The sequence below is a fragment of the Teleopsis dalmanni genome, chromosome 1 (genome assembly GCF_002237135.1).
Source record: "Teleopsis dalmanni isolate 2A chromosome 1, ASM223713v2, whole genome shotgun sequence".
Lineage (NCBI taxonomy): Eukaryota > Metazoa > Arthropoda > Insecta > Diptera > Diopsidae > Teleopsis > Teleopsis dalmanni.
In genome coordinates, this window is record NC_051846.1 from 6,225,893 (window position 1) to 6,245,624 (window position 19,732).

At 29.1% G+C, this 19,732-nt stretch overlaps 1 protein-coding gene across 6 annotated transcripts; it reads left to right on the top strand.

The window, feature by feature from the left end:
• The first annotated feature begins 260 nt into the window (after positions 1–260).
• LOC119673102 (transcription initiation factor TFIID subunit 4) lies at positions 261–18,832 on the top strand. Of its 6 annotated transcripts, none has more exons than XM_038084330.1 (11): positions 261–622; positions 2,345–3,132; positions 6,321–6,485; positions 6,834–7,007; positions 11,256–11,816; positions 14,805–14,918; positions 14,980–15,240; positions 15,301–16,206; positions 16,276–16,449; positions 16,511–16,636; positions 18,405–18,832. In XM_038084330.1, the coding sequence occupies exons 1-11, from the start codon at positions 265–267 to the stop codon at positions 18,561–18,563; spliced, it is 3,786 nt and encodes a 1,261-aa protein (XP_037940258.1). In that variant the 5' UTR covers positions 261–264; the 3' UTR covers positions 18,564–18,832. The 6 variants fall into 6 exon arrangements, with proteins under 6 accessions (XP_037940258.1, XP_037940257.1, XP_037940260.1 ...); XM_038084329.1 differs by having other exon boundaries at positions 6,834–7,151; positions 11,361–11,816; positions 18,405–18,831; XM_038084332.1 differs by having other exon boundaries at positions 11,361–11,816; positions 18,405–18,831.
• The last annotated feature ends 900 nt before the right edge of the window (positions 18,833–19,732 follow it).

A 19,732-nucleotide genomic window follows, 5' to 3' on the forward strand; every position in this document is an offset into this window, starting at 1 on the left:
ACATTAAAGTTTTTTTTGGAAATTGGACATAAAGAGATATTTTTAGAGTACAAAATAAGTTTTAGAAATGAGAAAAAGTTGTGAAATTCATATGATTTTGTTTTATCTTAATAATCACTTTTATATGCGATTATTGTTGTTTATTTTCATATGTTTTGAATAATATGGTAACACATTTTTGTTGACATATTTCACTGACTGCTCAATTAAATCTTGTACAATTTCATTTTTCGCTGGTTTTCTTTTTGTTCATTTTTTGAGAAAATGGCGGCGTCAAGTTCTGCCAAATTTTTTGTACATCAGAATCAAAATAAAGCAAATAACAGTGCTGTTTCTGCTTTCTCTGCTGATAGTGACGTTGCTGAGTTCATTGAAACGTCGGAAAATGTGGATAAAAATTTGGGAAAACTCCTTACAAATAATACTAAAAGTGATGTGAATATTAATCATAAGTATAACGTCAATACGTCAAACGAAGATTTGGAGCACTTTGCTTTCGTTGACATTGAAGAGAAAATTTCTGCCACAACTGTAATTGTTAAAAAGCCTCACAAAACTAATGCTGTTGTGAACGATCATGAGTCTCACAAAAACGCAACAAATAACATTATAACTGAAGAAGGTGATCATTTTGATAAAAACATAAAATTCTTTTGCAGCGCATTTTATTGTTTATGATAAAATATGATGCGGTCCGCGGCAGCCGCACTGATAAGGGCGGGTAAGCGCTGTCATTGAGCTGCAAGCCTGAAGGCAACAAATGACCGACGAGGCAGTGAGCTGCTCTTGTACTTCAACATGACTAAAGATTCATGATTAGAATTGCTGAAAATACTTATAGCATATCTTTAAAAAAAAATAATGTTACTAATTTCATTTAAACAGTAAATAGTGTGTTCTATAATGTCGTAATGTGTATATTGTGTACTGCAGTGTTTATGTTTTGTGATGTGTTTTATCTTAATTACCGGTAAAAACAATATTTGTGTGAAATGTAACAACTTTTTGAATTGATCGATTGTATTTGTGATTTTAATTACTACACTAAAATTACCCACCAAACAATCTATATTTGGAATTAAAAATGGCACATACCATGGGCTAGTCAACATTAGAATATGCATGCAACACTCCAGTGATCAAAAAAGTGACTTATTATTAATATAACCAAAACTTTCCAAATTCGGAAAATTAAAAATTTTTCTATTGGTTTTATATTACTCATAAGCAAACGTAGTAACCTTAGAGCAATGGCCCCGTCTATATGCTAGAGTCACTCGCCAGTAACAGCCAAGTACTAGTACTCCTCAGCTTATCTTAATCTTATATGTGTTTGATTTTTACACAATTTGGGCTATAATAAATCTAAGTACCAGTCCTCCTTAAATGTTTATTATTTACAATAAAGTTTAAAAATGTTTACTGCAAAGAACCAATAATGTGAACTTTTATTCCAATGAATCTGGAATAAGAAAATTTATTCTCTAAAATATGAGAAAACACCATAATAAATGCATTTTAACTGTTACTGTTATTGTGAAGTGTGTCTATTCCGTCATCATTACAAACGGTAAACTTCTATTATGAGAGATTCCGTGGAAAAAAACCAATAACTCTTGGATTATTTGCTTTTAAAATTGTTTATCAACATTATTTATTTAAGACCATGAGATGGTCTTAAGCCATCTCAATAAATTTCCTTCACCTCATAACAATTATTAGTGGCAACTCAGCATAAAATTTGTGAAAATCTCTTGTTGTTATTGTTGTACTCCGCAGAGGTCTGCTTGTGTAGTGTAGTAACATTTGGGAGTGCTGAATGGCACTTGGTCATAGAGTTTGGCGAGTGGCTCCAACGAGGTTCTTGGAACCTCAATTCTTCTGTCAGTTCCCTGTAATGTGTTGCAATATATAAGTGTATTCATATCTTTAATGACTATGTGTGAGTAGTAAACAATAAACATATCTCCAAACATGACTAACTTAAGGTTTTCCAAAACAACGTAACGCTATTCTAACATATAAACTACAAGACGCCAACTCAAAAGCTGCACTCAAGAATATTAGAAATTATCAGAAATCAAGCCCAAATAAGCATTTCATCTACTTCAGTATAAAAACCAGTTCATCAATATTAATTCAGTTCATCAATATTAATTTTCCAAATTAAACAAGAAGTAAAGCAAGTAATAGAAGAAGATTGAAGCCAGGATTTCCTCTAACGTAATATAAATGTATAAATGTTAAATTCCTTTAAAATTTTTCTTTAAAGTTCTAAAAACCTCTATTTCAGTTATATAAACTTAAAATATTTCACATAGATACTAATATATTTTTATTGCAGATAAAAATAATACAAAAAAAAAGTCAACTGGTAAGGAAGTCAATAACAATTTGGTCAATTCAAAAATAAATTTATCATATACGGAACAACCTTTGCTGCTTCATACCTACACCTCAAACAATAATCAACCAAAGAATAAAAATGAATTCATAACACCTGGAAACTTCGCACAAAATATTACGCCTGAACAAACGTTCTATAAAAGCTCTATTGAAGGTTCAACAAGTTTGCCACAACAACAATACACTTCATCATATACATATAAACAAAACGAAGGAGTAGTAAATATATTGCCACAGGTGTTGCATAGATCAGTTGAAAATATACATAATAATAACAGCATAAAGCATCCACAATCCGTCATGAACTCCAGTCAAACAACTCAGGGAGCGCCAGGAAATCGGATAACATTTACAAGTCAAGCATTACCGAATGGTACTATAAATATAGGTGGTGGACATCCTGGTACAGGTTCAACAATCATATCCACTTCTCAACTGCCCAACACAACAACGATTAAGACAATAACATCTAGTGCGGCTGGAGCGCATCATCATGGTTTGCCACAACAAGTACAGGTACAACATCATCAGGTACTACAAACACCTCAACATCAGGGTCAAACGGGCCATACAACAGCCCAACAGCAACAGCATAATAATGCCCAATCAGTAGGTGCCACTCAGACACAAACTTTAGTTATAAAATCCAATCATGCAGTATCATTGCCAGCCGGTTTAGTCTCAAGTGCACCAGGAATAGTAACTATGACCAAAACCTTAAATCAGGTATTATTATGTAGGACGTCGTCGTCTTGTTTGCGCCTATATCTTATAAAACCTTTGTGGTTAAGAAAAGGCAGTAACTAGCATAAACTTCTTAATTTTCTTTTCAAAATCCGAAATTACAATTTTGTTTAGTTAAACTTTGTTAGTACAAAAAAAAAAAAAATTCGTAAACTTTTCCGTTGCGTCTTCTCTTATAGAAAATAAACTCATCTATGTAGTTTCATTTGTTTAAAAATTTGCTTCTAAATGTAATTTTTATTTTTTTATCTTTTAAAAAACAAAGAATTTCGGTCAATATTCAAACTAAATTATTACGCTTTAATATAATTTTCGCTGTTTTAGAAAAAGCATGTGTAGAGCCATTAGAAATTTCTAAGAAAATTTGTAAGCTTTAGTTTTTATAATTCTTAGATTTCTTCGTACACTGTTTTAAATCCCTTAAAATCTCCTCCTATTTGGTACCATAATCCATTCAATGCATTAAACACACAAACATGATGACCTAGCAATTCTATTTATATAGCAATTAGCATATAAGGTAGTTTTGTTGTTCTTTATTCTTAATCGACAGCAGTACATCTATGAAGTGTGAAAATTATAATACGGTTATCTCTTCATTTATCTAATGAAGTTTATTTTAAGGCAATACCTGCCATTTTGTTCGATAACCTTTGCATTTTTTCGATAATTTTCAAAACAACTTTCATGTTTTAAGCAAAAATTAAACCATATTTATTCTACGTTTTATTTCACATATTATAAATATACAACATTAAATTATATTCATGTTTTCCAGTGCACCGAAAAAAAATCGAAGTGACGAATGTGCTGGATTTACCGAAATCTCGTATAGATAACATATTGTTTTATGCCTTTTTGGAAAGACTTAACAGATTAAACACAGTTAGACATTTTTTCTTAGACCTTAGAACTATTTTAGAACGGTTGTTTAATTATAATCTACCAACAAATAACCAATTGATAGCTAGTTTCAGAATCATTCACACAATTTGCCATTGTATATTATTTCTTTCGTCCCTACTATATATAGAAATTCCTATTATGTAGGAATTGAACAGCAATGATTAAGATTTTTGTAAAATTATAACGTTTGTTTTCAACAGTGCAGGGCAAGTAGGTGTTATACGGAATTAGAGTACACTCCTATGGTTGATTTTGATCTTAAATTTTGATATTTTAGTATACTTACTTATATGACCATAATCTAATTTCGATCTGACCCCGTCTCGTACATTAAATTCGATTAGAGTTCCCTTAACTTGATTACCTACCAAGAACGCGACTTATACTCCTACATCTTTTTCCTCCAATTTCTGCTTTAAACTGCTTTTTCGCAGAAGCATTACCATCTTTTCTGATAACATAATCTAAATCCTTTTCCTCTAAGTGTTCCTTCAAATACCTTTTTCATTGTGCATTCTCATCCATTCTGACAACATGACATCGATGATCGTTGAATATTTATTCGTTAAACGATGTTAATTTCGTAAATGTATCTCAAACACTCTCAGTGCCGTTTTAGGTTAAACCTTTGTACTAAAAAGAAGCAGATGCTTCAGGTATGATAAGGCACCTATACAGCGTATGTTTTGTCGAGAGAGCTTTACATTCGAACTCCCTACTAAGCCTATAGTAGTAGTTATTAACAATAGTAATTTTTTGCCTAATTTCGAGGCTGAGATCGTTGTTATGAATTACCGATTCCTTTTTTCTATACTTTGTTAATTATTGTCTAGTATCAATACTTTTGTGATAATATCGATTCGAAATAAAAGCACGTTTCACTCTTGCTGCTTGAATAAACTACTGTCTATCCTTGTACAAAATTTCTGTTTATAATATTGCTCTTGGATATAACGTAGCACCTTTTACTCTTTTTTAAGTACTTTAATTCCATCGGTAAAAATGAGAAGACTATGATGACGTAGGCCTTTTTTATTTATTATTTTGACCCGATAATAAAAGTGCATATATGGATTCCCCCATACATAGCACCTTTCTCTATATTAATTCCATATTTTTCATAACCATATTCTCTGCTCAAATGATTTTTATGTCTTCACTTTTTAGTCTTTTGTTTTTTTTATAATAGTCGATAGAACAAATTTACACTGATATAGCAAAAATGGTCTTAAGTCATAAGGTCTCTTGTGTACTATACATATATAAGAAGTCACTTATAACAATCTATCATTACATCTACCTAACTACACTACTATTATGTTCTTTATTAATATTCATTTTTACTGTTTATTTCCTTATACTCATATGTATCTATACTATTAAGTTTAACAATGAGATTTAATCTTCAAACCAAATCTTAATATAATTTAGAGATTTATGTGTGCATGAATGTATTTCGTTTAAAAAATTATTTATGTACTAAGCTTTAGAAGGATTAATTTATATAATACAAAATAAATTATTTTGTTGTCATTTCTTTAATAAAATAAAATTTATTGATAATTATGAAGTAATGAACAGATGCATTAGTAAAAACAATTATAACTTAATTATCAAATTAATTAAGACATGAGTTTACTATAGTGAGATTTTAAATAATTAACTGTTTCATGTCCAGATTGAAATGGGAGAATTTCAAAAATATTTAAAATAGTACACAATATTAATTAATTAAATACAATTACTATTGTTTTAAAAATAATACACATCCTGTTTTATCCTTTATGAAATTAAAACAGCTAAAATTAAAAAAGTTTTTTATTTTTGCATTAAATGGAAGTGTTTGCCATTGACAACATTCGACATGAAAGGGTTAAATATTAAATTATCTTATAAAAAAAAACAAATAATATTCATTTCCTTATAAACTTTATGTTTTTAGTTTAGGAATTTCATAACAAAAATTCAAAATTTTAAAGGATTTTAACTTTATGTGCACTTTTGGCTTATCTCTAATTTTCTTCATATATATATTATATAAACTTTTTAAAATTAAAATAATAATTAATGTTTAAAATATTCATAAGCATAAACTGATTTTTCACAAGGCTTATAATGCATGCTGTTAAAAACTTCTCAATACCTAACAAATCATATAATTTAATTGCTTGAATCATTTACTAAATATGTGATCATATCAATTAAAGTGAATATATTTAATAAGATTTATTTAGACTTTTATATTAATCGCTCTAATCACTTAGGGAAATCAACCGATATTGAATTCAATGATTCCCGCCAATGTCGTCGTTGGGATGCGGCCATCAACAACGCCGCAACAGCAACAGAAAAATGTACAAGGCAATCCATTGGGGCGCGTGTTGATTAACGCGCCCCATATGGTAACAACAAGGCCACAAAATCCTGCGGTAAACATTCTTTTGTTTTTGTAACTATATAATATTTTAATATATAATTTTTAATATTGTAATGATGTAATAATACTTAATGGGTTACATATGTAAGACTAAAAGATTATTGCTAAATTTTGAATTTTATTTTCACGCAATTTTTTTTTTTTTAAAAATACATTTTTCTATTAAAGCAATGCTAATATAAGCTTTATGGTCAAAAACCTTATAAACACTTTTTTAATATATGTAAGTAACCCATTAATTTTATAATAACATGTATATTAATATTAATTACATATAATTAATTTCTTTTTGTTTTTTTTTGAAAAATATAAATATGCTTATATATAAATGATTTTGTAGATAACTTTAAGTACACTAAATCCCGGACAAACGCCTGCACTCATATTAAAAACTGAAAATGGATTTCAATTATTACGAGTAGGAACCGCCTCTGCCTCGGGTCCCGTGACACAAACAATTGGCACTAATTCCACAAATCCAACACAAATACGCTTGCAAACTGTGCCAGCTGCTGTAAGTAGAATCACAGGGCCATCTACAATAGCACTACGTAAAACGATTGTAAGATCATCCACTACCACCACAACCAACAATTCCACAACCACCCAGATTCATCAACAGAAACAGGCAATAACGACGAAACAGATTAAACAAAATGTAATTTTCAACTCAATTAATTTGTAATATACAAGCTTATCTTGTGTATTTTGCAAATTTTGAACAAAAAAAACCAATACTCAAGTACCAAATTTTTTTAATTCTTTTTACGCGTTCGTAATGATTGTTCTTATCTATACTATATATTTATATATACTTCTATATATATACTTATATGTATAATTTTTTAAATGTCTTTATTTACAACATATCAATCACTTTTAACTATCTATCAAGTATAAAATCTTTCGTGGGAACAAAATTTTTAACACTAAACATTTCGATATTTCAATTTAGAAATAATAATAATAATAAAACTTATCTAATTTATAATATATCAAAATCAAAATAGATATTTCCGTAATTTATGTTATAGAAAGATATATTAAAAAATATTATTTTCTATAATTCTAAGAATGATATTTGTCGTGAGTAGTTAGAATTACCATTTTTACCATGCAGTATAGATTTATTTAAACACTCTTAATTTATCGTAAAAAAAGAATTCAGTTTTGAAAAATTTGTAGTAAATATTGGGATTAATCATTTTGTATTCCAGAACTTTCATTTGATTAAAGTAATATTAGAGTTGTCTAATACTTTCTCTCATGAAGTTTACACTACACTCCATTTATATTGAACTATTTGTCATACAAACATATATAGTATATCTGTTTAGTTAGTCTAATATATTATATTATATATGTGAATCAAATAAGTTTAGATTATAGAAATCATCGCTGTTTAAATGAACGTTTTAATGATAAGCATTCATATACTAACATTTCATCAGTTTCACTTAAATGCTTTACTTATTCATATGATTCATCATGGTAATTACTTAAAAATATATATATAAAGATATATTTATAATATTCATTTAAATATTTGTTTTGATATTAATGAACATTACCATTTGATATAATTCATTTCTAATAAAATTCTGCATTTATACTCCCAAGATATTTGAAAGTATTTCATTAACATTTTCACTAATATACACAAATTTTTATTGACAGATCAAATTCGAATATGATTCGTATTTGCATTCGAAAATAAATATCATGGCAAAGTATAGCTTGTATAAACACCGATTGTGTAGTCAAGCAATCGATTGGTAAATTTCATTTGTGATAATAAATTAATATTAGTGTCTCAAACATTATTTAATTTTTTCGAATCTTCAAGCATTTTGATGTTCGAATATGATTGTGCTTGGCAATGTTCGAACAAGACAACATACATAAGCATTTACTGTTATACAGCTCAAACATTTTTGAACATTTAAGGTGTTCTCAAACCAAAATATTTGAATTCGAGTATATTTAAAACATTTCTAATGTGTTAAAATTCATGATCAGTATATTTATATTAAAATTACTCAAGTGATTTATTTCTTGAGATAGCTAAAACAAAGTAATATATTTATATATTTGTTTCAATACACTATCCAACCTTATTGTTTTTTAATAATACCAATAATTTCTTTAGATGAAAAAATGCCAACCGCAAACATCTTAAAAGACTCCATTAAGAGGGTAATTCTAATATCTCTATATTTTTATAGTTTCCGTTCATATATGAGCTCAAAATGGGAACTTTTTTCCTTCCACTGGAGCACACCAAATGGAGTCAAGAAATGAATCCTGAATCTTTTTCAATTCATCTGCAATTGATTTGAAGATTCCGTTCTGCAAGTATCAGTGAGGCAACATAATAAATTGTTTGAATAAACAAATCCTTTCTGTACTCAAGAAAGCTCACTTGAGCTCAAATAATGGCCCATAGTGGTACCACAGGAAAAGCGTTGGTACGTACATAGACTGATCGATTAGGTAAAGGTAAACTAATCTGACAGTTCTATAAATTTGGCTAAGTCCCTAATATTACAGGATGACAGCTCGGTCAGGTCGGTAAACTAAAGAAGTGCACTGACACATGAGATGGAGCATAGTCTCTTCATCCTCAGAACCACTGCCGCGAGATAAGTCATTATAGGGTAGATCTAGTCTCATGGCATACTTTCCTATTCCACAGGGGCACAAATACCGTGATGCTGAGTATATTCCGCCTTTGTTGAAGTAGCTGACTAGCGGGTTTTTTTTGTCCACATTAGACCAAGCCAACCTAGATATCTGACAATAGAATTCGTCAGCCCAGTATTGCTTGGCTATGCTCAGGTATTTTTGTTTGATTGTCAGTTTAACTGTAGCAAGTGGAACGCCTATGTATGAGATGTAAATGCCATGAATAAGAGTGGCTGCTTTGGCAAGATAGTCTTTTCACGAGCGTATGCGTTTACGTTATGCGTACAACATATATATTTCAGTAAATTATAATTAACAATAAATGAGATAATGTTATGTTGCATATAACTTATTAGGTTAACATGTGTATATGTATGCTTATGTATTTATAAAAAAATTCATTTGAAACAAAATATGTGCTTGCTTATATTCTCACCCATCTTAAAATGTTCTAAAGCGTACCTTAGAAATTCACATAATCATGTTTTGATAAAATATTTAATTATAATTTATATTTATAACTTAGAACAAAATTAATAATTCCCTGAATTATATTATTCAATCACATAATATCGAATGGACAACAGTTTTCTTATTAATTTAATATTTAGTTACTTTTTTTCCATAAGAAAACCTGTAATTTTTTTTTATTCTCTGAAAAACATGACTCCTCAACAGTTTCCATCAACGTTTCAGAATTATAATTTTAATTATATAAGAAATATCTATAAATTTTTTAAATACTGTATTTGAAGATTAGTATATATATGCATAGATTAGTACAGTATAGTATATACTATATATAATATATACTAATGCTATATATATATATATATATAATATATATATATATATATATATGTATATATATATATATATATATGTATATATTAGTATAGTATATATATATATAGTATATATATATATAGTATATATATATATATAGTATATATATATATAGTATATTATATATAGTATATATATATATAGTATATATATTATATATATATTATATATATATATATATATAGTATATATATATATAGTATATATATATAGTAATATATATATATATATATATATACTATATATGTATATAGTATATACTATGTATATAATATATTCTATATATATAATATATACTATATATATAATATATACTATACATATAATATATACTATACATATAATATATACAATATGTACTATTGTATATATATACATAGCATATACAATATTTTGATTCAATTTTAAAATATTTCTGGTTCCCTCGATGATTTTATAACTTAAAAGAAAAGTTAACGTTAAAGAAATAAAACAATATTTATTTTAAAATAAAGATTTATTCTCTTATCGGAAGAAGTTTTTCTAGTATTCCTTCATCCAATTATGGATATTTTCTATCTTGTGTTCTTTATGTTTTTTTTTGTTTACTGTTATTGCATGAGCAAGTAATATTCTTCAGTATAATTTTATTAAATTGATTGATTAAAAAAGTGTTTAGTATTGAAAAGTATTAGGAATTTACTTGGCAATTGTAATTATAAAAATAATATAAATATAAATATAATTCCATATTATATTTTAAATTAATACAGTTGAAGTATTCAGCTTAAATTTTCTGTTGAAAACAGTTTTACGTGTATATTTTCAGTTACATTTTGATTTACTGTTTCTTAAGGATGCCTTGAATATTTCTACGGCACTTCATATAAATTATGAAAAAAAAGTTGTTAAATAAATGTGTCTTTTTTTTATTAGTAGACATAGTTTGTTGTGTTGTATGAATGTGTAGTTTAATAATTTTATAAGTAAAATCTTACATTTGTTTTGCTTAAAAATAATATTCCAATATATAAATTAAATTTAAAATTGTCATATATAATTAATTAAAAAATTTAATTTAATATATGGAATATTATTCACACAATATGTGCTTTATAAAATAATTTCTTTTTTAATATTTATTATTTTGTAGTATAAAATATTTGCTTTTTTAAATGTCATTAGTTTCGGAGTATTTTTTTTGTTGTTTCTCTTTAACTTAAACAATGTGTGTTCTTAAATATTTGGTTAGTCTATGTCATCTACTGCAACCTCAAATAATCTTGTTGTAAATTCCGTTTCAACAACAAATTCTACGCCGCATATATATACTTCACAAGCGAATATATCCTTACAGCAACAACAGTCATCAGTTACGACCAGTATACAGCATCTGCAACAACAACAAATTCACCAACAAACACAGCATTTGCATGCGCAACCACAAATAACGCAGGTCCAAACAATACCACCGCAACAACCACATCAGCAACAACACACGAATACAACAAATGCTCACAACAGCAACAGCAATAGCAACCTGAGTGCAGTGAGTGCCGCAAATGTGACGTCATCGACCACAGTTTCAGCAACGCAAAATACAGCAGCGCAAGGTAATACCAAAGAAAAATGTCGCAAATTTTTAGCAAATTTAATAGACTTGTCGACGCGCGAACCGAAACCTGTGGAGAAGAATGTCCGAAATCTTATACAGGAGCTGGTGAATGCAAATGTGGAACCGGAAGAATTTTGTGATCGACTGGAACGTCTATTGAATGCAAGTCCGCAACCATGTTTAATTGGCTTTCTAAAGGTTAGTTCAAATTTTTATGATTTTACATTGAATATTATTTGTAATTATATTTTGGCACACAAATTTTCTTGATGATTATAGTATAAACTATAGCATCCTCATAATGAGGAAATTGCATTATTTATTATAAATATTTTACACGTCAGTCCATAATAAACTTCAAGTCAACTTTAAACATTATTCATTAAAATCTCTCTTAAAAATGTCCCTTATTCATCATAATGGCTACAGAACCTTAAAAAACAAGATAGAGAAAAAAAATCAGCATAGTTAACAAAAAAAATGTCTTTTAAAAGAGCAGATTCTTAGTCAACCATATATTCTCTACTTGATGAACATCTAAATTAGCTGTAGAATGTCTCTTTAAAGCATAGTCTAGTCGAATACAGAAACTGAACTCAAACAAGATCTTAATCAGATGCAAAACCTCTACTTAAAGAACATTTTTGTCAGCAACAGAACCTCTCCTTAAAGATCATCACAGTCAACGAAAGAATGCCTCTTTGAATATCAGAACTTTAGTCGGCTGTAGGTATATCGTCTACTTATAAAACATTTAAGTCGGTTGCAGGATTAATTAATAAGGTAAAATAAACTACAGCTATAACTTCTTCTTTAGCTACAGAACCTATATTTCAAAAATAATAATGTCAGCTCCAATGCCGCTTCTAAAAGAGCATCTTAGTCAGTTACAGAAATTTTCTTTAAAGAACATACAAATCCACGACAGAATACCTACAGTGTTGTGCATAACAAAAGCAACCAAAATTTGCCCATCAAATAAATAAGTTTTTTGTCTACTTTTTACTTTTCATTCAAAAATCTAAATACACAGTTTTATTTGTTATTCTATTAGCTATTATAAAAAAACAACAAAATCTACAATTCTAAATAATGGGTTAATTAATTCACACAAATAATAAAATATTGCGAAATGCGGCTGTGCAAAACAATAGCAACTGAGACAAGATCAATGATAGATCTATGACCAAAGTGCATTCTAGCAAGATATTTTTTTGATTTTTTGCATTTTTATGCTGTGATTTATGTTTTTAAGCAAATTAGAACATAAACACAGAATAGTTCAATATTAAATCAGGTAATGGAAGTACGTTTTTATCATGGCTCGTGACGCGTATACTTTGAAGTTTAAAGAAGCAAGAATTAAAAAATATTTAAATAGCAGTGCTCAAATGAAATAGCCAAAATATTTAAAATTAATTAGTTTATTGTTTCGCAGCTTATAAAAAAATATAATTTGACAAAATACCGTTAAAACTGTTTATTTGGGTGAAGCCTCTCTTAAGATTACTTGTAGAATTGATCGAAACATCATAAGAATTACAAAAAAAACAACCATTCGTGTCGTTGAAAAAGGTCGTAGCCAAGCTTAAAAAAGGTGTTGACTCTAGTACTGTACGCAGGCTTACTCTCGAAGCCGGTTTCAAAAGTTACAGACCAGTCAAAAAACCAATGTTGACTAAAAAGCAAAAGAGGTAGATTTTTGTTTTGCTTTTTAATTAATATTAATATACTTCATTTAGATCAAATTTGTTTGGATTCACTTAAATTAGACTCTTACTAAATGGAAAATAATTTTTTTCAGCAATGAATCAAAATTTAACATCTTTAATTCTGATGGGATGTGCACAGTACGTCGCGAAAAAGAAAAACGTTTGTATTCGCGTAACTGCCAAGCGACTGTGAAGCATGGGCGTGGGTCAGTAATAATTTGAGCGTTCTTTTCAGGATTTAGACTAAGATCTTTTCATGAAATTCATCAAATAATAGCCCAACATGTGTACAAAAAAATTTTAGAAAGCCATATGGTACCCCATGGCGGATGAGAAATGTCACTCCGACGGGTATATCAGTACGATAACGACCCAAAACACACCTTAAAGCTGATAAGAGAATAGATTTTGAAAAATGGAATTCCAATTTTAGATTAGCCAGCCCAAACACCTGATTTTAATTCAATTGAGAACATTTTGGTATTCTCAAACGTCGCTTTGGGGGTCGAAAAGTTTCCAAATGTTTGAGGTCATAAAAGATGAATGGTGTAAAATTCCAAATAGTTTTATTAACAATTTAATATCACCTATGACCCGTAGAAGTGCCCAAGTAATAAAAAGAAAAGGACTTTATACAAAATTTAGAAAAATAATACAAAAATTTAATATAATAAATAAAGTTGCTATTGTTCTGCACAGCCGCATTTCGCAATATCTCATTATTTTTGTGAATTATTTAACCCATTATTTAGAATTGTAGATTTTGTTGTTTTTTTATAATAGCTAATAGAATAACAAATAAAACTGTGTATTTAAGTTTTTGAATGAAAAGTAAAAAGTAGACAAAAAACTTATTTATTTGATGGGCAAATTTTGGTTGCTTTTGTTATGCACAACACTGTACTTAAAGAGCAGAACCCTAGTCTCAGCTAATATAACCTTTCTTTAAAAAAGCAATTAAGTCAAATGCAGAACCTCTCCTTAAGCAGTATCTTAGCTAAAGAACCTCTAATTAAAGAGCGTGCTAGTCAACTGCAAAATATATTCCTACAGAGCATTTAGTCTACGATAAACTGTCTTCTTAAACAGTATTTCTAGAACTTCTACTTCTACTTCTTTATGTTTATTGTTATTATTATTATTATCAATGATCTTTATTTATACATATTTAAATCTAATTGTCCGTATGTATGTGATTAAAGCTGCCTATGATTGATCCGAAAATATGCGCTGGTATTTTTTGGACATCCCACTAATATTATTGTTGATGTGCGATAATTAAAAACTAATTGTTTAATGATGAAAAATTATATTTAATAAAATAAAATATAGAATGCCGAGCTTTCATAGCTCATAACTCCCATAACAGTTTTTTTTTATTATCACCTATTAGTACAAATAATTCTATCTAAACAATATAAATTGGTATATATATCACAATTATTAATCATTCATATTATTATTATTATTTTAGAAAAGTCTCCCGCTCCTGAGACAAGCCTTATTTTCAAAAGAACTGGTTATCGAAGGAATCAAGCCCCCACCACAGCATGTGCTAGGTGCAGTAAACCCTTTGCAGCAATTACCGGTACTATTCTTAGAATTAAAATCATTAGTAATAGTTAATAAACTCCTCAATTTCACTTTAGAAAATACAAGCGCAGATACGTCCCATAAGTCAAGCTCAGACAACAACTATTGGACAAACACAAGTAAGAATGATTTCACCGGCTGGAGTACCGCCTAGACCGATTGGTCACACTACAATAACTAAACAATCAACTGTACGTATACAAAGTAACGCAACGGGGCCGCGTTTAGTCAATACTCAAATACGTGGTGCGTTACCAGGAACTATACAACAACAATTGCCTGCTTCACCACAATTACATACAGGACCAACACAAACAGTAAACTATTTAAATAAACATTTTAGAATTTATTTATTAATATAATTTTATATAATACAGAGTATTGTGCAAATACGTGGTCCAACAACAAATCAAATTACGCGTCCTGCAACTGTACAAATTAGAGCAACAAAACCTAAAAATGCTACGGCCAATTTAACGCATGTAAAAGTTGGGCAGACCCAAATCAAAGCTATTTCATCAAGTTCTCCCGCCGTCATTACAACGAATCAACCCCCCTCACTTGTAGCAATTTCCAATAATATATCACATGTGTCTATGCCTTCATCGGTTTCATCAACTATACTCTCAACAATTAATTCTGTAGCAAATAATACAATGCCACCTTACGTTATTAGTGGGAACTCATTGCCAATACCATCTTTACCCACAGTCCAATTGCCACCTGGTATTAGTAATTCGCTGGAATCTAGACCAGATCTTAAACTGGACATTAAAATTGAAAAGAGCATGCCCACCATACCCGTTGCAAGCAAAACAGTTAATAAAGCAGCATCTTCAACAACTAGTAAAGCAGCAAGTAAAAAGAAGAAAGAACTGTTAGATAAGGAAAAAGATGATAAATCTGCCAATTCTGGTTTAGTTTCAACAGTGGCACATTCGTCGTTTTTTCAACAACCATCAATATCCATGTCATCCACATTATATGGAGAGGATGATATAAATGATGTAGCTGCTATGGGTGGTGTAAATTTGGCTGAAGAATCCCAACGTATACTGGGTTGTACTGAAAATATTGGTACACAAATACGTTCATGTAAAGATGAAGTATTTTTACATTTGCCTGCGCTACAAGCACGTTTACGTGCAAGATCATTAGATTTAGGTTTAGAAGAGTCATCGCAAGAAGTAGCGGTGCTTCTATCACATGCGCTGCAAGAGCGCTTAAAAAATATTATCGAAAAACTTACTGTGATAACGGAGCACCGTATTGAATCTTTAAAGGTTGTTCAATTTGCATTTGCCTAATATTTATAAGAAAAATATGTTATAATTATAATATGTGGTTTTTAGATGGATCCTCGTTTCGAAGTTTCGAAAGATGTGCGAGCTCAACTTAAATTTTTAGAAGAACTCGATAAAGCAGAGCAAAAAAGACGCGAAGAATTAGAGCGTGAAATGTTATTACGTGCGGCAAAATCAAGATCAAAAGTTGAAGATCCCGAACAAGCAAAAATGAAAGCAAGAGTATGAAGCAAAAATTCTCTTTGTTGTAAAAAAAAAGAATTACATATTATTTCTTCTTTAGGCGAAAGAAATGCAGCGTGCTGAAATGGAGGAACTGCGTCAAAGAGACGCAAATATGACTGCCTTACAAGCCATTGGTCCACGTAAAAAACTGAAACTGGACGGTGACAGCATAGGAACCAATGTGGTAAGCTAATATTATACTATATACATATACAATATGAAATCCAAAAAGTAATGTTACACAAAGTAGAAAACAAAAAACGCTTGACATGATTTACTAAACTATATTTGTTAGTCATATATTGAAAATTTCAATTCATATTAATCACTAAGTAAATCCTTTAACTCCACGCAATTAGTGTGAGAAATTAGGGAGTAGAGGTGAGTTGGGGATGGGTGGGGTTTAAACTGAAAGCAACCCGTGTCCAGAGAATAGAAACCTGCCCTCTTCAATTCGATGGCTTACTCTTTAGTCTTCCTAAGAACTGTTAGTCAGGTGCCTGCTGAGAACCTTATTTTGGGTAAACTTTGATTTCAAATAGTGTACTACATCTGTGTGGTAGGCTGTAAGTTCACGTTTAGCATATATCATAGTGCCTGCTAGCAGTACTTAAAATGCGAAATAATAAAAACGTGACTAACTAATAGAAGTATAGGCTTCCAGATCATTGTAATGTTTTTTAGGCAGAAGTGAGACCATAAAAGAAGCTTTAGCTTGTCTAGAAGTAAATAATAATTAATGTATTCCTATGCATACTATCGGATAGTCAAACTGCTTTAAACTCCTTGAGTTCAGTTCAATTTAAATCTAGGACAGTCTTTAAGTCTAAATAAGTTGTCGACGCAGTTCAATACTTTTTTAATATGGGTTCCCGGGCATAGGGATATTTTCGGCAATTTCAAAGCAGACGAGCTAACGAGAAGGGGTGCTTCAGGAAAGCACTCGAAACACCTAAATAATCTAGGCATATCGTTGGCATTATGCAAATTGGCACTGAATTCTTCATTTGCCGAAATCAAACTCTCTCATCGAGATATCCCATTAAGATACCAGTCTTACAATAAGTTGACATACAGGTCATTGAATTCTAGGTAACCATGCTAGGAGGAAGACTAAATCTCTCTTTCAACCATATCTGTTGCAGTTGTGGTGAGGACGATAAAGTGCCTCCCACCTGCTTTGCTTCTGTCCGAAACATGTGCTGCGACGCTTTAACACTTTAAGGGATTTCTTTTTTGAGGATTTTAACGAACTTCAGGACCTTCCTCTGAATAGCATCAGAAGCTTTGCCAAAGGTTCTAAATGGTTTTAACTCTTGGGTTTTTAATAAAACGGTAGCACAATGGATTTATATGGGTCAATTTTTAAGGAAACTAGGTGGTTCGCTTATTAGCCAACTTCTACTATCTGACGAGAATTATCTTTAAGAAATTTGAGTTAAAATAAAAAAATTAAATTCATTTAAATTTCAATTTGCTTTCTTTATTGCTGTTACTATTTGAATAAAGTACTTTTTCCAATTATAAAGAAAATAGGTAGTTTGCCTTATCCACTCTCCAACGAGAGTGATATTAGATCATTACTAACAAATAGCGCTGGCAGTCAACACTTTGTGTTTTAATTACTTACACTTTATTGCATCATTTATTAGAGCCAAATATATATTAATTGACAATATTTGCTGATTCTCATTTCTTATGCTCTTAAAAATATTTTATATTTACTACTCGATTTTATTTTTAAATTTTTATGTATTTTGTTTTTGTTGCCCGCGCGAATGCACTGAACGCAGATTTTTGTTTATGCAGATAGTCATTCCTGAGAATTCTTTCAATGTCGTATCTTATTACATATACATTATTTCTTGTTCATGTTTTTCTATATATTTTATACAAATACAATATATAATTATGTATAACAATAAAACATTTCTATTTAAATTTAATTACAGGGCACTGGTGCAAATGGTGGACTCGGTACAACAGGCAATACGTCAGCTCCACTCAGACCACGTATCAAACGCGTGAATGCACGTGATATGCTATTCTTCTTAGAATCTGAACGCGACACAATTCGAAGTGAAATGCTGTATAAGTTATATTTAAAATGATCAACTATAAATAACACCTACTAATGCTAATGGATGTTTCATCAATTGACATGTTTTCCTTGATTTTTTTTTTTTTTTTGACCTAACATTGTTGACTTCAAAATTTAAGAGACTTTCCAAACAAAAAAAAAGATCTTTTGCAATATTATGTTCGCTAGTTTAAGTTTCTTTCTAACAAGCATTGATACGAGCTAATATAGCATCAATGGAACAAATAAAAAATATTCTTTTCTGTACAGTAATAATAGTAATATTAAATCATTATACATACATACGTGCTTGAAATTCAATATCGTAATGCGTAATGCATATACATATTTTGATTTTTATTTATTACATTTGATTAAATTAAAATATGTGTGAATAAATATTATTATATAAAATATGGCCTTATAAATTTAGATTTAATGTAAAAAATATGTATATTTTTTTGTTTCGTAATACTTGAAAAAAAAAATAATTTTATGTTAATACGGATTTTGTAATAAGTATGGCTTAAAATTTACTTGACCACATTTTAATTCGCTTACGATTTTGTTTTGATAAAAAAAATAATTATGTTTCAAATTCATGAATTTTAAGTTTTTATACGGTTTTAAACCAGAATAATTAAAAAAAAATTAGCTCTTAAGTAGACTATTGTTATTAAATTTGTATGTCAAAAATTACATTTTTAAGTAGAAAAATAAAATCCAAAAAAGAATTCTGTTCAAGAAAGTAAAAAAATATTGACAAAAATATTCAAAACAGTAGTTTTAAGCTTAAAATCATATGTAACCCAATAATACGATATACGTAATTAAGTAACTAAAAAATTAATTTGATTAGAACAGTTCAGATTTGAGTACGCAAAGAGCACTATTATTTAAAAATGAATAATTTCTTTATAAATTAATTTAGATTTAAGAATTATTATTTATGAACATTTTTAATTCCCGAAAGAATATAAAAAAAACAAACAAATAACAACAATAAAGTAAAACTATTGCATGTAATTTATGTTTATAACAATAATTAATTTTGGTATTAAATATTTTTTTTAAATTAAGTTACATTCTGGTTTTAATGTTTATATTGAAACAAATTATTATTAGTAATTGACTTTATTTTGAAATTTTTATACAACAATTTGTATAATAGTTTTCGCTAATTTTAATTGTAAGTTAATA

What these genes read in the sequence shown, in the direction of transcription:
- LOC119673102 (XM_038084329.1), top strand. Translation starts at nt 265, where the DNA reads ATGGCGGCGTCAAGTTCTGCCAAATTTTTTGTACATCAGAATCAAAAT. An exon ending in TGACCAAAACCTTAAATCAG is followed by an intron (nt 3,133 to 6,320) that starts GTATTATTATGT and finishes CTAATCACTTAG; the next exon opens with GGAAATCAACCGATATTGAA. An exon ending in ACAGCATAGGAACCAATGTG is followed by an intron (nt 16,637 to 18,404) that starts GTAAGCTAATAT and finishes ATTTAATTACAG; the next exon opens with GGCACTGGTGCAAATGGTGG.